General features: G+C 40.4%; 1 protein-coding gene across 2 annotated transcripts in view; it reads left to right on the forward strand.

Annotated features, from left to right (window-relative positions):
• stard8 (StAR related lipid transfer domain containing 8) overlaps positions 1-14390 on the forward strand; it is a 40160-nt gene that overhangs the window by 2722 nt on the left and 23048 nt on the right. The window contains exon 1 of one of the 2 annotated variants that reach the window (XM_024011325.3): positions 10117-10423. The exons of the other annotated variant lie outside the window; for it this stretch is intronic. Within the exon in view, the coding sequence (XP_023867093.1) occupies positions 10381-10423 (43 nt within the window). The 5' untranslated portion in view covers positions 10117-10380. Of the gene's footprint in view, positions 1-10116; positions 10424-14390 lie in introns of those variants that run through there. 2 annotated transcript variants of the gene reach the window in all.

Genomic DNA, 14390 nt, shown 5'->3' on the forward strand with positions numbered 1-14390 from the left:
GATCTTTAACCAAATAGGGCTATCTTCTGTGTACCCCCCCTACCTTGTCACAACACAACTGATTGGCTCAAATGCATTAAGAAGGAAAGAAATTCCACAATTTAACTTTTAACAAGGCACACCTGTTAATTGAAATGCATTCCAGGTGACTACCTCATGAAGCTGGTTGATAGAATGCCAAGAGTGTGCAAAGCTGTCATCAAGGCAAAGGGTGGCTACTTTGAAGCATCTAAAATATTACATACATTTTGACTTGTTTAACACTTTTTTGGTTACTACATGATTCCATATGTGTTATTTCATAGTTTTGATGTCTTCACTATTATTCTACAATGTATAAAATAGTAAAAATAAAGAAAAACCCTTGAATGAGTAGGTGTGTCCAAACTTTTGACTGGTACTTTTGACCGAAAAGTATTCAGACCCCTTGACTTTTTACACATTTTGTTACGTTACAGCTTTATTATAAAACTGATTAAATAAATAAAAATCCCCAGCAATCTACACACAGTACACCATAATGACAAAGCAAAAACAGGTTTTTAGAAATGTTTGCAAATGTTTAAAAAAATAAAAAACAGAAATACCTTATTTACATTTTCAGACCCTTTGCTATGAGATTTGAAATTGATCTCAGGTGCATCCTGTTTCCATTAATCATCCTTGAGATGTTTCTACAACTTGATTGGAGTCCACCTGTGGTAAATTCCTCATATTCTAAAATGGATTAAATAGCTTTTTTCCCTCATCAATCCACACAAAATACCATATAATGACAAAGCAAAAACGGGTTTCTAGAAATATTTGGAAATTTCTAAAAAATGTAAAACTGAAATATCACATTTACATAGGTATTCAGACCTTTCACTCAGTACTTTGTTGAAGCACCGTTGGCAGTGATTACAGCCTTGAGTCTTGTTGGGTATGATGCTACAAGCTTGGCACACCTGTATTTGCGGAGTTTCTCCCATTCTTCTCTGTAGATCCTCTCAAGCTCTGTCAGGTTGGATGGGGAGCGTCAATGCACAGCTATTTTCAGGTCTCTCCAGAGATGTTCGATTAGGTTCAAGTCCGGGCTCTGGCTCGGCCACTCAAGGACATTCAGAGACTTGTCCCGAAGCCACTCCTGCGTTGTCTTGGCTGTGTGTTTAGGGTCGTTGTCCTGTTGGAAGGTGAACCTACACCCCAGTCTGAGGTCCTGAGCGCTCTGGAGTAGGTTTTCATCAAAGATCTCTTTGTTCTTTGCTCCATTCATCTTTGCTTCCATCCTGACTAGTCTCCCCGTCCCTGCCGCTGAAAATCATCCCCACAGCATGATGCTGCCTCCACCGTAAGAATGGTGCCAGGTTTCCTCCAGACGTGACGCTTGGTATTCAGGCCAAAGAGTTCAATCTTGGTTTCATCAGACCAGGATTTTTGTTTCTCATGGTCTGACAGTTCTTTAGGTGCCTTTTGGCAAACTCCAAGCGGCCTGTCATGTGCCTTTTACTGAGGAGTGGCTTCCGTCTGGCCACTCTACCATAAAGGCTTGATTGGTGTAGTGCTACAGAGATGGTTGTCCTTCTGGAATGTTCTCCCATCTCCTCAGATGAACTCTGGAGCTCTGTCAGAGTGACCATTGTGTTCTTGCTCACCTCCCTGACCAAGGCCCTTCTCCCCCGATTGCTCATTTTGAGTTAGTAAGATTTAGGTGGTTCCAAACTTCTTCCATGTAAGAATCATGGAGGCCACTGTGTTCTTGGGGACCTTCAATGCTGCACATATTTTTTAGTACCCTACCCCAGATCTGTGCCTTGACACAATCATGTCTCGGAGCTCTACGGACAATTCCTTCGATCTCGTGGCTTGGTTTTCACTCTGACATGCACTGTCAACTGTGGGACCTTATTGAGACAGGTGTGTGTATTTCCAAATCATGTCCAATCAATTGAATTTACCACAGGTCGACTCCAATCAAGTTGTAGAAACATCTCAAGGATGATTAATGGAAACAGCATGCACCAGAGTTCAATTTCGAGTCTCATAGCAAAGGGTCTGAATACTTATGTAAACAAGGTATGTTTAGGTCTGTTTTTTATTTTTAATACATCTGCAAAAATGTCTATAACCCTGTTTTTGCTTTGTCACAATGGGGTATTGTGTGTAGATTGATGAGGACATTTTAAAAAAAGAAAAGATTTTAGAATAAGACTGTAACGTAAGAAAGTGTGGAAAAAGGGAAGGGGTCTGAATATTTTCCGAATGCACTGGACAATTTATTGAATTCTGGACATGGGTTATATTAGCTTCTGACTGAACATCACTTGTTGTTCTTCTTCAAAGTAAAAGTCTACACTGCTGTTTCAAATCCGCTATGCATCAGGATTTGAAGGACAATTATAGCCATGAACTTAATATCCCACACCACACCAGAGAGTACTGTAGTAATCTATGCATTGTGTGCCATTCCTTTCTTGGAAGGTGCACATTTACATTTTAGAGTGAGCTTTATTGCAGCAGGAAAGTCTGAGAGATGAATTCAGTATATCTTCATTGAATACAGGACATAACTACAAATGACTTCACAGACTACATCTGGAAAAGGCTCTAGGTCATGAAGTTTCAGAAGTCAAAATAAAGTTATAATGGACAAGGGTTGCTGCTGAGAATGGATAGTGAAACTTGTAATGGTTTTAAATCAAAGTCCCCAACTTTTCAAACTCAAGACTGCACGCATAAAACGAGTGCTTTATTGCAAAGGAATTTAGACCACCAACATGTTGCAGGTAAATTGTGAAAGTAGGCTATGCCTAAGTCTGTAATTGCTTAATCTATTAAATAGGCAACTACCGCAAAACATCAATTATGACATTTTTTACTGCCAGGCGGTCTTCACAGCTACACTTTTCACTCAATTAATGGCTGCAAATCCTGATCAACCTATTCATTTTAGTTTAGTTACTGGGAAAGGATTGCACATCAATTTAAGCTATGGTATTGTCGCCTACAACAGAGTGCTGTTGAAGACAGAGCTATAGGCTATATTAAAATATGGATGCATCCAGATGATCCTGTAATAGCTTTAGCTCTGTCTAAAGAAGGCTCACCTTTGATCGACAGCCTCCAAATAGGAAGCTACCCAGGGCACCCAGTCATAATGCAGCATTCACAACACAACTGTCTCTCATGAGCTAGCTGTGTTATCATGTATGTATTTGCTAATAAACAGAAAGACATGCTTCTCATACTGTGAAATGCAACAAGATGAGCAGTCCCATTTGTTTCACATTTTTTCATTATATTTGTCATTTACTCTCATCCTTTTCCTTTGAGCCTATTTGAACTCAGTTCCATAGAAGATATATGATAGGCTTAATAAAGCAACAGCTGCTCTCCAATCACAGGCTCAGGTTTAAAGGCCATGGTTTCCCTAGAGACAGCCCAGTGCCATTAATAACATAGTGAAGGGCTGAGGGTGGTGCTTTTTCTACTATAAAAGATTTTAGAGCTTTAAAAAAAGCATAGATCTAGATGAGATTAGAATTGTCTCCTTTAAATAACACTTCAATGACCTTATTGCTACTATGGTCTTCAATGTTTAGGGAAAAAGCTATATGGGTGGATTCTGTCCTAGTCTCGTGCATAGGACTTGATGTCAGAATGTAAATGTACTGCAAAGCAGGCCTACCTAGCTGTAATTGCAAGGGCTCTGTTCAGTGAACATTATAATTTAAACCTCTTATTTATGGTAATGCTCTTTCTCTGACAGTTGCACAGGTGATTGCAATCATGTGGAAATGTTGTTGATCATTGTCTCTATTCTATATCCCTCTTGTGAAAGTGTTTCTCCTCTATAATATCACAGACAAAGCATATTCTATAAGAGGTGCAGGAGCTCAAGCAGTAGAATATTTGAGGTGCTGGTACTCAGCTCCGGTGAGCTCTTACCCAAGTTAAGCACTAGGTGGGCACACAGCATCACATGGACTACCCACTCTGAGGAATGACAATGGTGTGAGGTATTGGGCACATGTCATCCTGGTAGAGGAAGAGATATAAACAGTATATGGTCTGTTCTTTATGATTGATTTATGATTGATTTGTAGTTACTCATTCTGTTCCAAAATTGAAATTTGAGGAGCAGGTTCATGACCCATGTGAGAAATGTGAGTGTTTGTACATATTGAATGTTTGTGTGTTGGAATATTACCGCAGGGTATATACAATTTTTTGGAACAATTTTTCGAAAGTAAGGTTTAATTACGCAAAGAAAAAGATCAGAGAAGCAGACCGGTGTTTAGGAAGATTATGACATTATGACATGTTCTAGTCTACCAGCCTCCTCTAACAACTCATTTCCTGAGAGGTCAGCTCTTCTGTACCACACCTTTTCCTTTTGCTGTCTGTGTTACATATTCACTGTAGTTTCCCAGAAGGCCATATCTCCCTCTGAACCCATCTGCCGGTATGCAAGGAAATGTCTGTCATGGATTAGTCATAGAAATGGAAAATGAAAAGAGAGAAAGTTCCAAACTGCTTCTGAACTTTGATCTGATCATGAATATCAGGCCCTAATGGCCTTTCCTCGGGTAGATTTAGCTTATCTGGAAACAGTTATGAAGAGTATGCCATCATATAGTGTGCTATTTCAAAGCTTTATGTGGATGGTTGAAGGTTAAACTTGTTTTGCTCTACAATACGATAACAGCTAGGTCCGCTGGCCTTGAGCTTGACCTCTCAAATGGCAAAGATACTGTACAGACAGGGACAAAACAAGTAGAAGGAAAATGATGTGAAGAAGACTGCAGACAGTATTTCAGTATGTCATTTAACCCCACAAACCCCACACAAACACCCCCAAGAGTGATGTCAAGTATTTGTATTTGTATTTATTATGGATCCCCATTAGCTGCCAAAGCAGCAGATACTCTTTCTGGGGTCCAGCAAAATTTAGGAAGTTTATACAATTTTAAAACATTACAATACATTCACAGACTTCACAACACACTGTGTGCCCTCAGGCCCCTACTCCACCACTACCACATATCTACAGTACTAAATCCATGTGTATGTATAGTGCGTATGTTGTGTGTGTGTGTGTGTGTCTGTGTCTGTGTCTGTGCCGATGTTTGTGTTGCTTCACAGTCCCCGCTGTTCCATAAGGTGTTTTTTAATCTGTTTTTTAAATCTAATTTTACTGCTTGCATCAGTTACTTGATGTGTAATGGCTCTGTGTAGTACTGTGTGCCTCCCATAGTCTGTTCTGGACTCTGGACTGTGAAGAGACCTCTAATGGCATGTCTTGTGGGGTATGCATGGGTGTCCGAGCTGTGTGCCAGTAGTTTAGACAGACAGCTTGGTGCATTCAACATGTCAATACCTCTCATAAATAAAAGTAGTGATGAAGTCAATCTCTCCTTCACTTTCAGCCAGGAGAGATTGACATATTAATATTAGCTCTCTGTCACGGTTCTCTAAAGTAGAACCCAGAAGCAGACCAGGACAAGGAGAGTAAGACGAAGGTGAGTATTTATTTACAAGTTTAAATGTAGTGATAGAAAAATCCAAGTAGCGGAGCGGGCAGCGGAGGTGAGTTGATGGAATTGAGTAAGCAGATCCAAGGAAGTAACTGAAGTCACCGACGACCAGGTAGGGATGGGATGAGTGTTCCGGGTGAATGACTGTAGACAGAAAAAACGGAGGTAAGTTCAAGGCAAGCAAGACGTACAAAACAACAAAACAAACTCTATCAAACTGGAGGCTGATACGCTGGCACAACATACTGTTCATGGCTAACGAWCCGGCAGGGAATGGATGTCAGGTCAGCGCTTATGAAGTGGAGGGGTGATGATCAGGACCAGGTGTGCAGATAGCTGATGGGATACAGGTGCGGGTACTCAGAGATCCTCCAACTAGCTACGTCGCCCGGCAACCAGACAGGGTGCGTTCCAGGACACCGGAAAAAACACTCCAGGACAGAACACAGGCAAAAACAGACTCAGGAAGCGGGATTCGTGACACTCTCTGTGTATACTACCGTTCAAAAGTTTGGGGTCACTTAGAAATGTCCTTGTTTTTCAAAGAAAAACACATTTTTGTCCATTAAAATAACATAAAATTGATCAGAAATACAGTGCAGACAATGTTAATGTTGTAAATGACTATTGTAGCTGGAAACGGCAGATTTTTTATGGAATATCTACATAGGCGTACAGAGGCCCATTATCAGCAAACAATCACTCCTGTGTTCCAATGACACGTTGTGTTAGCTAATCCAAGTTTATAATTTTAAAAGGCTAATTGATCAATAGAAAACCCTTTTGCAATTATGTTAGCACAGCTGAAAACTGTTGTTCTAATTAAAGAAGCAATAAAACTGGCCTTCTTTAGACTAGCTGAGTATCTGGAGCATCAGCATTTGTGGGTTCGATTACAGGCTCAAAATGGCCAGAAACAAAGCACTTTCTTCTGAAACTCGTCAGTCTATTCTTGTTCTGAGAAATTAAGGTTATTCCATGCGAGAAATTGCCAAGAAACTGAAGATCTCATACAATGGTGTGTACTACTCCCTTCACAGAACAGCGCAAAGTGGCTCTAACCAGAATAGAAAGAGTAGTGGGAGGCCCCGGTGAACAACTGAGCAAGAGGACAAGTACATTAGAGTGTTTAGTTTAAGAAACAAACGCTTCACAAGTCCTCAACTGGCAGCTTCATTAAATAGTACCCGCAAAACACCAGCCTCAACATCAACAGTGAAGAGGCGACTCCGGGATGCTGGACTAGAGTTCCTCTGTCCAGTGTCTGTGTTCTTTTGACCATCTCAATCTTTTATTTTTATTGTTCCAGTCTGAGATATTACTTTTTCTTTGCAACTCTTGCAAAAGGGTTTTCTAATGATCAATTAGCCTTTTAAAGTGATAAACTTGGATTTATTACAAGATTTAATTGAGGTTCAGGGTTTAGTGAGTGTTTTGTTCCAAATACAATGCTTTTAATATTAGAAATATGTAGGGCTAACTTATTCCTTGTCACCCACTCTGAAACTAATTGCAGCTCTTTGTTGAGTGTTGCAGTCATTTTAGTCGCTGTAGTAGCTGACGTGTATAGTGTTGAGTCATCTGCATACATAGACACTCTGGCTTTACTCAAAGTCAGTGGCATGTCGTTAGTAAAAATTGAAAACAGCAAGGGGCCTAAACAGCTACCCTGGGGAATTCCTGATTCTAACTGGATTGTATTTGAGAGGCTTCCATTAAAGAACACCCCCTGTAACTCTTTATCCACATTATAGCAGGGGTTGTAAAGCCAAAACACATTTTTCCAGCAGCAGACTATGATCGATAATGTCAAAAGCTGCACTGAAGTCTAACAAGACAACCCTCACAATCATTTTATCATCATAATTTCTCTCAGCCAATCATCAGTCATTTGAGGTACAGTAAGTGCTATGCTTGTTGAGTGTCCTTCCCTATAAGCACGCTGAAATTCTGTTGTCAATTTGTTTACTGTGAAATAGCATTGTATCTGGTCAAACACAATTTTTTCCAGAAGTTTACTAAGGGTTGGTAACAGGCTGATTGGTCGTCTATTTGAGCCAGTAACGTGATGATACAAGTGCTGAAAGCACCATTTTATCTTGAACAATGGTATGTGTATTTTGTCTTGGTTTTTGTGATTTCCAGATGTTTTCCCAGTCGTACATGACAGGGATGTACAGTGCCTTCAGAAAGTATCCACACCTCTTGAATTTTTCCACATTTTGTTGTGTTATAGTGTAACAGTATAACTTTAGACCGTCCCCTCGCCCCGACAAGGGCGCGAACCAGGGACCTTCTGCACACATCAACAACAGTCAACCTCGAAGCGTCGTTACCCATCGCTCCACAAAAGCCGCGGCCCTTGCAGAGCAAGGTGCAACACTACTTCTAGGTTTCAGAGCAAGTGACGTAACTGATTGAAACGCTACTAGCGCGTACCCGCTAACTAGCTAGCCATTTCACATCCGTTACACTCACCCCCCTTTCAACCTCCTCCTTTTTCCGCAGCAACCAGTGATCCGGGTCACGGCACCAATGTAACAGTATAACTTTAGACCGTCCCCTCGCCCCGACACGGGCGCGAACCAGGGACCTTCTGCACACATCAACAACAGTCAACCTCGAAGCGTCGTTACCCATCGCTCCACAAAAGCCGCGGCCCTTGCAGAGCAAGGTGCAACACTACTTCTAGGTTTCAGAGCAAGTGACGTAACTGATTGAAACGCTACTAGCGCGTACCCGCTAACTAGCTAGCCATTTCACATCCGTTACACTAGCTTGAATTTAAAATGGATACAATTTAGATGTTTAGATGTTATGTTTTTTGGCATTTTTACAAATGAATAAAAAATTTAAAGCTGAAATGTCTTGAGTCAATAAGTATTCAACACCATTGTTACGGGAAGCCTAAATATGTTCAGCAGTAAAAATGTTCTTAACAGATCACATAGTAAGTTGCATGGACTCTGTGTGCAATAATAGTGTTTAACATGATTTTTGAATGACTACCTAATCTCTGTACACCACACATACTAATGGCTGTGATGGGAGAAAACTGAGGATGGATGAACAACATTGAAGTTGCTCCACAAGTCTAGCCTAATTGACAGAGTGAAAAGAAGGAAGCCTGTACAGAATACAAATATTCCAAAACGTACATCCTGTTTGCCACAGGGCACTAAAGTAATACTCCTGAGTGGCTCCCGAGTAGCGCAGCAGTCTAAGGCACTGCATCTCAGTGCTTGAGGCGTCACTACAGACACCCTGGTTTGAATTCAGGCTGTAACACAACCGGCCGTGATTGGGAGTCCCATAGGGCGGTGCACAATTGGCCCAGCGTCGTCCGGGTTTGGCCGGTGTAGGCCGTCATTGTAAATAAGAATTTGTTCTTAACTGACTTGCCTAGTTAAATAAAGGTTAATTAAAAAAAAAAGTTAAATACTGCAAAAAAATGTGGGGCAAATCCAATACAACACATTACTGTGTACCACACTCCATACTTTTAAGCATAGTGATGGCTGCATCATGTTATGGGTATGCTTATAATCATTGAGGACTGGGGAGTATTTGAGGGGGGAAAAATACAGAATGGATCTAAGCACATGCTTTCCACCAGACACTGGGAGATAAATTCACCTTTCAGCAAGACAATAACCTAAATCACAAGGCCAAATCTACACTGGAGTTGCTTACCAAGAATACAGTGAATGTTCCTGAGTGGCCGAGTTACAGTTTTGACTTAAATATACTATGGCACGACCTGAAAATGGTTGTCTAGCAATGATCAACAACCAATTTGATAGAGCTTGAAGAATTTTGAAAAAAATTATGGGCAAATGTTGCACAATCCTGGTGTAGAAAGTTCTTAGAGACTTACAGCTGTAATCACTGCCAAAGATGCTTCTACAAAGTATTGACTCAGGGGTGTGAATAGTTATGTAAATTTGATATTTCTGTGTTTCATTTTCAATAAATGAGCAAAAATGTCTAAAAACATGTTTTCACTTCGTCATTATGGGGTATTGTGTGTAGATTGGGTGAGAAAAAAATATTTAATCCATTTTGAATTCAAGCTGTAACACAACAAAATGTAGAGTAAGTCAAGGGGTAGGAATGCTTTCTGAAGGCACTGTATATTGTTTCCTCTCCTCAGATCTGGCTTGTTGGCTTGTTTCAACAAGTCTGCTGTGTGAACAGAGCTCACACAGCCTACAGTTCCTACCCCTTGGTTTGATAACATTTGTGACAGCTTCAGAGATATGTTTAAATAGTTGAAATAAATAATTATTTCAGAGGTGTCATAGATTTTAGAAGTTAAACAAGAAAGTTATTTACTGAAGCTCTGAAAGGACAGCCAGGGAAACAGTTTTAGGCCTAAATTTAGGGTAGTTAAGTAAAAGGAATAAAACATATTATAATTATGCAATCAGTTATAGTTTGAAAGGAAGAAATTGAATCATCTTTCTGTATTAAAGTTGTGGTTTTTAGGGCTGTGTTAGAGTTTGCGAAAGCTTGTAATTCACACCCCCCCCCCCACTAGCTCAAATGGTATGGCCTTCCTGGAGGGGGGTGGGGTGTCTGAGGTGGGACAGTTGTTCAAGAGGAACCAGATGGTTTTCAGCATGAATGGGGTCATGAAGGGCAGGTTCTGTTAGGCTGGTACAGTTGTTCGCATATAGAAAAGTAGCGATAACTGGAATCCCTGGCTTCAGTTCCCTTGCTTGGTTTCTTTTGCCTGCTTGAAACTATTCTTCTTGGATTTTTGTAACTAACTCTCAATCACTTATGGAATCTGTAAAGTTTTGACCTCCACCACCAGGCTACTGTTGAGTGTTTTGGGCTTCAATTCCCTTTTTATTTGTTAATGAGTGGTCGGACTAAGTTTCAGCAACTGCTCGGGAAAAATGGTGAGTATGAGACTTATCCTTTCTGAAAATATGATCTTATTTTTAGTTAGTTTATTTACATGTCAGTATATTATGGAGACCCATGGAGAGAAAAAGAGAGGGACAATTTAGAGCATATGATTGATTTCTTCTTATTAAAAAAAGTTCAGAAAGATCTATTAAGATTTTACTGATTAAGAATTAAAAACATAGAATGAAAGGTATGATTTAGAAAGGTTATGATGTGCTTTGAAAAACACCATGTTCTGTCTTCTAAAGAAATTATATTTTTAGAGTCATTATACAGCTGTATCTACTTCTAAATACATTCTGATTCATTTTTAAAGCCCATTGTAGTGAACAATTAAGCAGATTTGAACCTTATGCTAATTATATATTATCATGTTATATGCCTAACCATAATGTTAAAGCCATCTACTGTGTCGAGAGAATGAGACCTTTGAACTCCTGATGTCACCACACACGCTCAATCCTGCTGGAATTTTAATCAAATGGAAATATACAGTAAGACTTGTTGATCGTGTGGGCTTTGAACCCTTGGTGATCAATGGCTTGCATTGTGGTAGCTTAGCCGTCCACTGGAAAGTTGGGTATGAAACAATGGCAGCCTTACATCTCCTGCGAACAATACCAATTATTCAGTTTTGAAAGAGAAATGGGAATACAGGGATTTGTGGTCACTGAGAGAATATCCCCTCTCTATCTTTGGACCACTGTGTTTTTCTTGTGTTTATGGTGAAGTACTGATAATAACATTTGCATTAATTCAGTGAATAATAAAAGTTGTTTGAAATCGAAAGTTAGATTTTTTTAAAGGTATAAAATGGTATCAAATATAAATGGTATGAAAAAAGGCACACGCATTTCATTCTTCTATTTGTAGATTTTTAGGTAATACATTGAAGAATGGGGACCTTGAACCACAGCAAGGCTTTTTAGGTCAATCACAATGTTGCCTAATTTATTTTCTGGTTTTAATAGTCCTCAGAACTTCCCCTGAGAAGTACAGCAGTCAGAGAAGAACATGATCATTAGATAGCACGTAAACGATTGGTTATATAGTAATTGATGCCCTCAGCAGCACAGAGAACACACTATATTATAAAATATGCAGAGCACCTTAGGACACTCTGTGGTATAAACGTCTCCCTTTGTGTCAACACTCCCTCCCAGTGCTGGGGATTTCCTGTCGGCCATTAGCCTCCCATCCACCCTACCCCAGTCTGCCCCGCATGGCTCTCTCTCTTCTCTGTGGTGTCAAACCATCTTCTCCTCAGATGAGGAGTTTAAACAGAAGCAACACCTCCACCACCAGAGAGACAGACACCTCTCCTGATCAGTACTCTCTCCCCCAACCCAACCCAGAGATAGGCACCGACCGTTCTGCCCCTTTGCTCACCTCACACCCAGACAGGGAAACAACAGCTCGCTCTGTGGTTAACCTTCACTTCACTCTTGATAAAAAGGCAGCACTCTGCTCCCTCATAGAGAACCAGGTCTTCCCTGTCTAACCTTCAAGTCAACTTGACAGGCAGGCAGGAGAAAGATAGGCAGGCAGCCCTCCTGCTCACCTCTCACCCCCAGAACGATAGTCCTCCCTTCTGTTCACCCCCAACCCCTGAAGAGACAGCCACATTTACATTCAGACACAACAGTCATAAAATCTATAGAACGTGACTGGTCAAAACTCACAGTCTAATCAAGCATAGCAACAAGTCTCATAAAAATGCTTTGCGTCACCTTCTGTCCAACTTTCAAAGTGCTGATGAATGAAAAGACTGTTGTTGAAGTGTCTGTAATATGATTTACAGGAATGCAGCAAATCCCCTTATTTTTTTGTAAACATCTGCTAGCAATTTAAGGAGTTCAATCATCACTTGTAGAAATTCAGTATGGCATCCATATTATATACTTAATTAAGCTTGTTGATGGTGGCAGTGAAGTGCAGAAGTCAGAGGAGAACATGATCAGTGTTCCCTTGTAAGGAGCTCTGAATGACGACTTGTTAATACTGCCCAAGTCTCAGCTGTTCAGGTATCTGATGGTGTCAATGTTCAGTGGGCGGCTTCAAGCTTCAGCATGAGGGAAGGGCTAGACTCCAATTGGCAGGGGGCTCAAATGAAAACCGTAGAGAAGGAAAACCAGATGGTAGCGCTGGTCAGGATGCTGCACTTTCCTCAAGGCAAATCTGTTTGAAGTTTCAACAGCTTTCCAGCTGCTTCTCTGACTGATTACAGGGAAGGGACAGTCGATCTTTAGAGATGAGAGGAAGGATATGGAATATTATACTATTTTTGCAGTGATGGAGCTTTCTGACATACAGTACCAATGGGGGATTCCTCTAAACGTCAGTCACTGTAGTAGTTTCTTTGTTTTTCTTCTTGGGTGTCTTAGGTTTTGACTTTCCTGTTGGAAATTAATCATGTTGCTTACTGACCTCAAAGCAGAGAGGATTCTGTTGGTTTGGCTTAAATACGTAATAGAAACCCATGAACTAAGAAGGCATGAGGCTAACCAAGTCTCAATGGTAGAAGTGTATGTCATGTAGCTATTTTAGTTTCAGTGGGTGGCTTGTACTGTTTGAGTATGTATTCAATGAGTAATCCCAATGAGTCTGCATATAGGCCACAACTGGCCTTTTCCTGGAGCCAGTTTGCTGTAGGGTAGGGCAGTTAGGGAGGAGATATCTGCATGGGAAGGAAGCATGGCTTCCCCGGGGACCCACACAGCTCACTCTACAGGTCTTTCAGCTTGGAACTCATGAATTAAAGAGAGGTTCCTTACAATTATACTCATCATCTCAATAATGATATAGGCCACACAGATTTAGTTCATGTTCCTTTGATATCAATTGTGATGTTCTGAATAACTGAGTAGACTGGTAATTTGGCAATTGTTCAGATAACGCTCTATACCTTCTGGAAGTTGGTGTTGCGAAGACCTATTTCACAAATTCTCTTTTACTGCTGGAGTTTCAGGCTTTCCCTGGTGGATAGCACAGTGCTTGAGAACACAGGCCTCAGTTATGATATCCAGTCGGAGCTCTGGGTGTATGGGAGTTAAGGAATGTCATAAGGAGGTGGAGTCTCCCGGAGAGGAAAAGAGAGGGACAATTTAGACGTGAGTCAAACATACAGAGTAGTCTATAGTACAGTAAACTGATGCAAGAGGTCTTTGTGGGAAAGGCTCACTGGTTATTGTATGTCCATTCATTACCTTTTAGATAAACTATCTTCATATAGAGAGAGGTACTCACACACACAATCTATCAATTGTCTCTCCATTAAAAATCCAACGTTGTAGGCTACTAGTTAAATGTTTACTAAGCAGGAAGATGAATGTACAATTTTACCATCTTAACCATTTTCTGAATTTTCAAAGCATGGGTTGAATTTCATGATGGGCTTCATTTGTACCCTTCCGAGGATATGTTCTTCACATATTAGAATTTTGTGTTCAGACCTCATAAATATGTTCTATTTACCTCGTATGTTGCCAGGTGGTTATCTGAACCAACCTTATTGCTAAAAGGCCACATTGACAATCTACCAGAGTCAGTAATATCAGTGCATCCACATATCCCACCCAGATGAGGTCTTACAGACGTGTTTAGTTTCTATGAATTTTTGCCTGTGTCAAGCCAATGTCATGTACCAGTAGTGACAGTATTGTTAAAGTGTGGCAAGTTGTAAAGCCAAATAAAATGATAAACCAACTTGATAGATAAGCCTCGGCTTTGCCTCTGTGCATTGGGGTCTTTCATTTGGCCATCATAATTGCCTTCTATCAGGCTCTCCGAATCTGGCTGGAGGAATATGTATAGTGAAACTATTGCGGAACTTTTGGCTTTATGTAACAAGTCAAGTCATAGCAAACACCTAACTTTTCATTTAGAAGACATACTTAGGTTGTAACTGTAGTACAATACATCTGTCTGTGTATCTTTATGCGTTATATTTTTTCCTTT

The sequence above is a fragment of the Salvelinus sp. IW2-2015 genome, linkage group LG20, assembly GCF_002910315.2.
Source record: "Salvelinus sp. IW2-2015 linkage group LG20, ASM291031v2, whole genome shotgun sequence".
NCBI lineage: Eukaryota > Metazoa > Chordata > Actinopteri > Salmoniformes > Salmonidae > Salvelinus > Salvelinus sp. IW2-2015.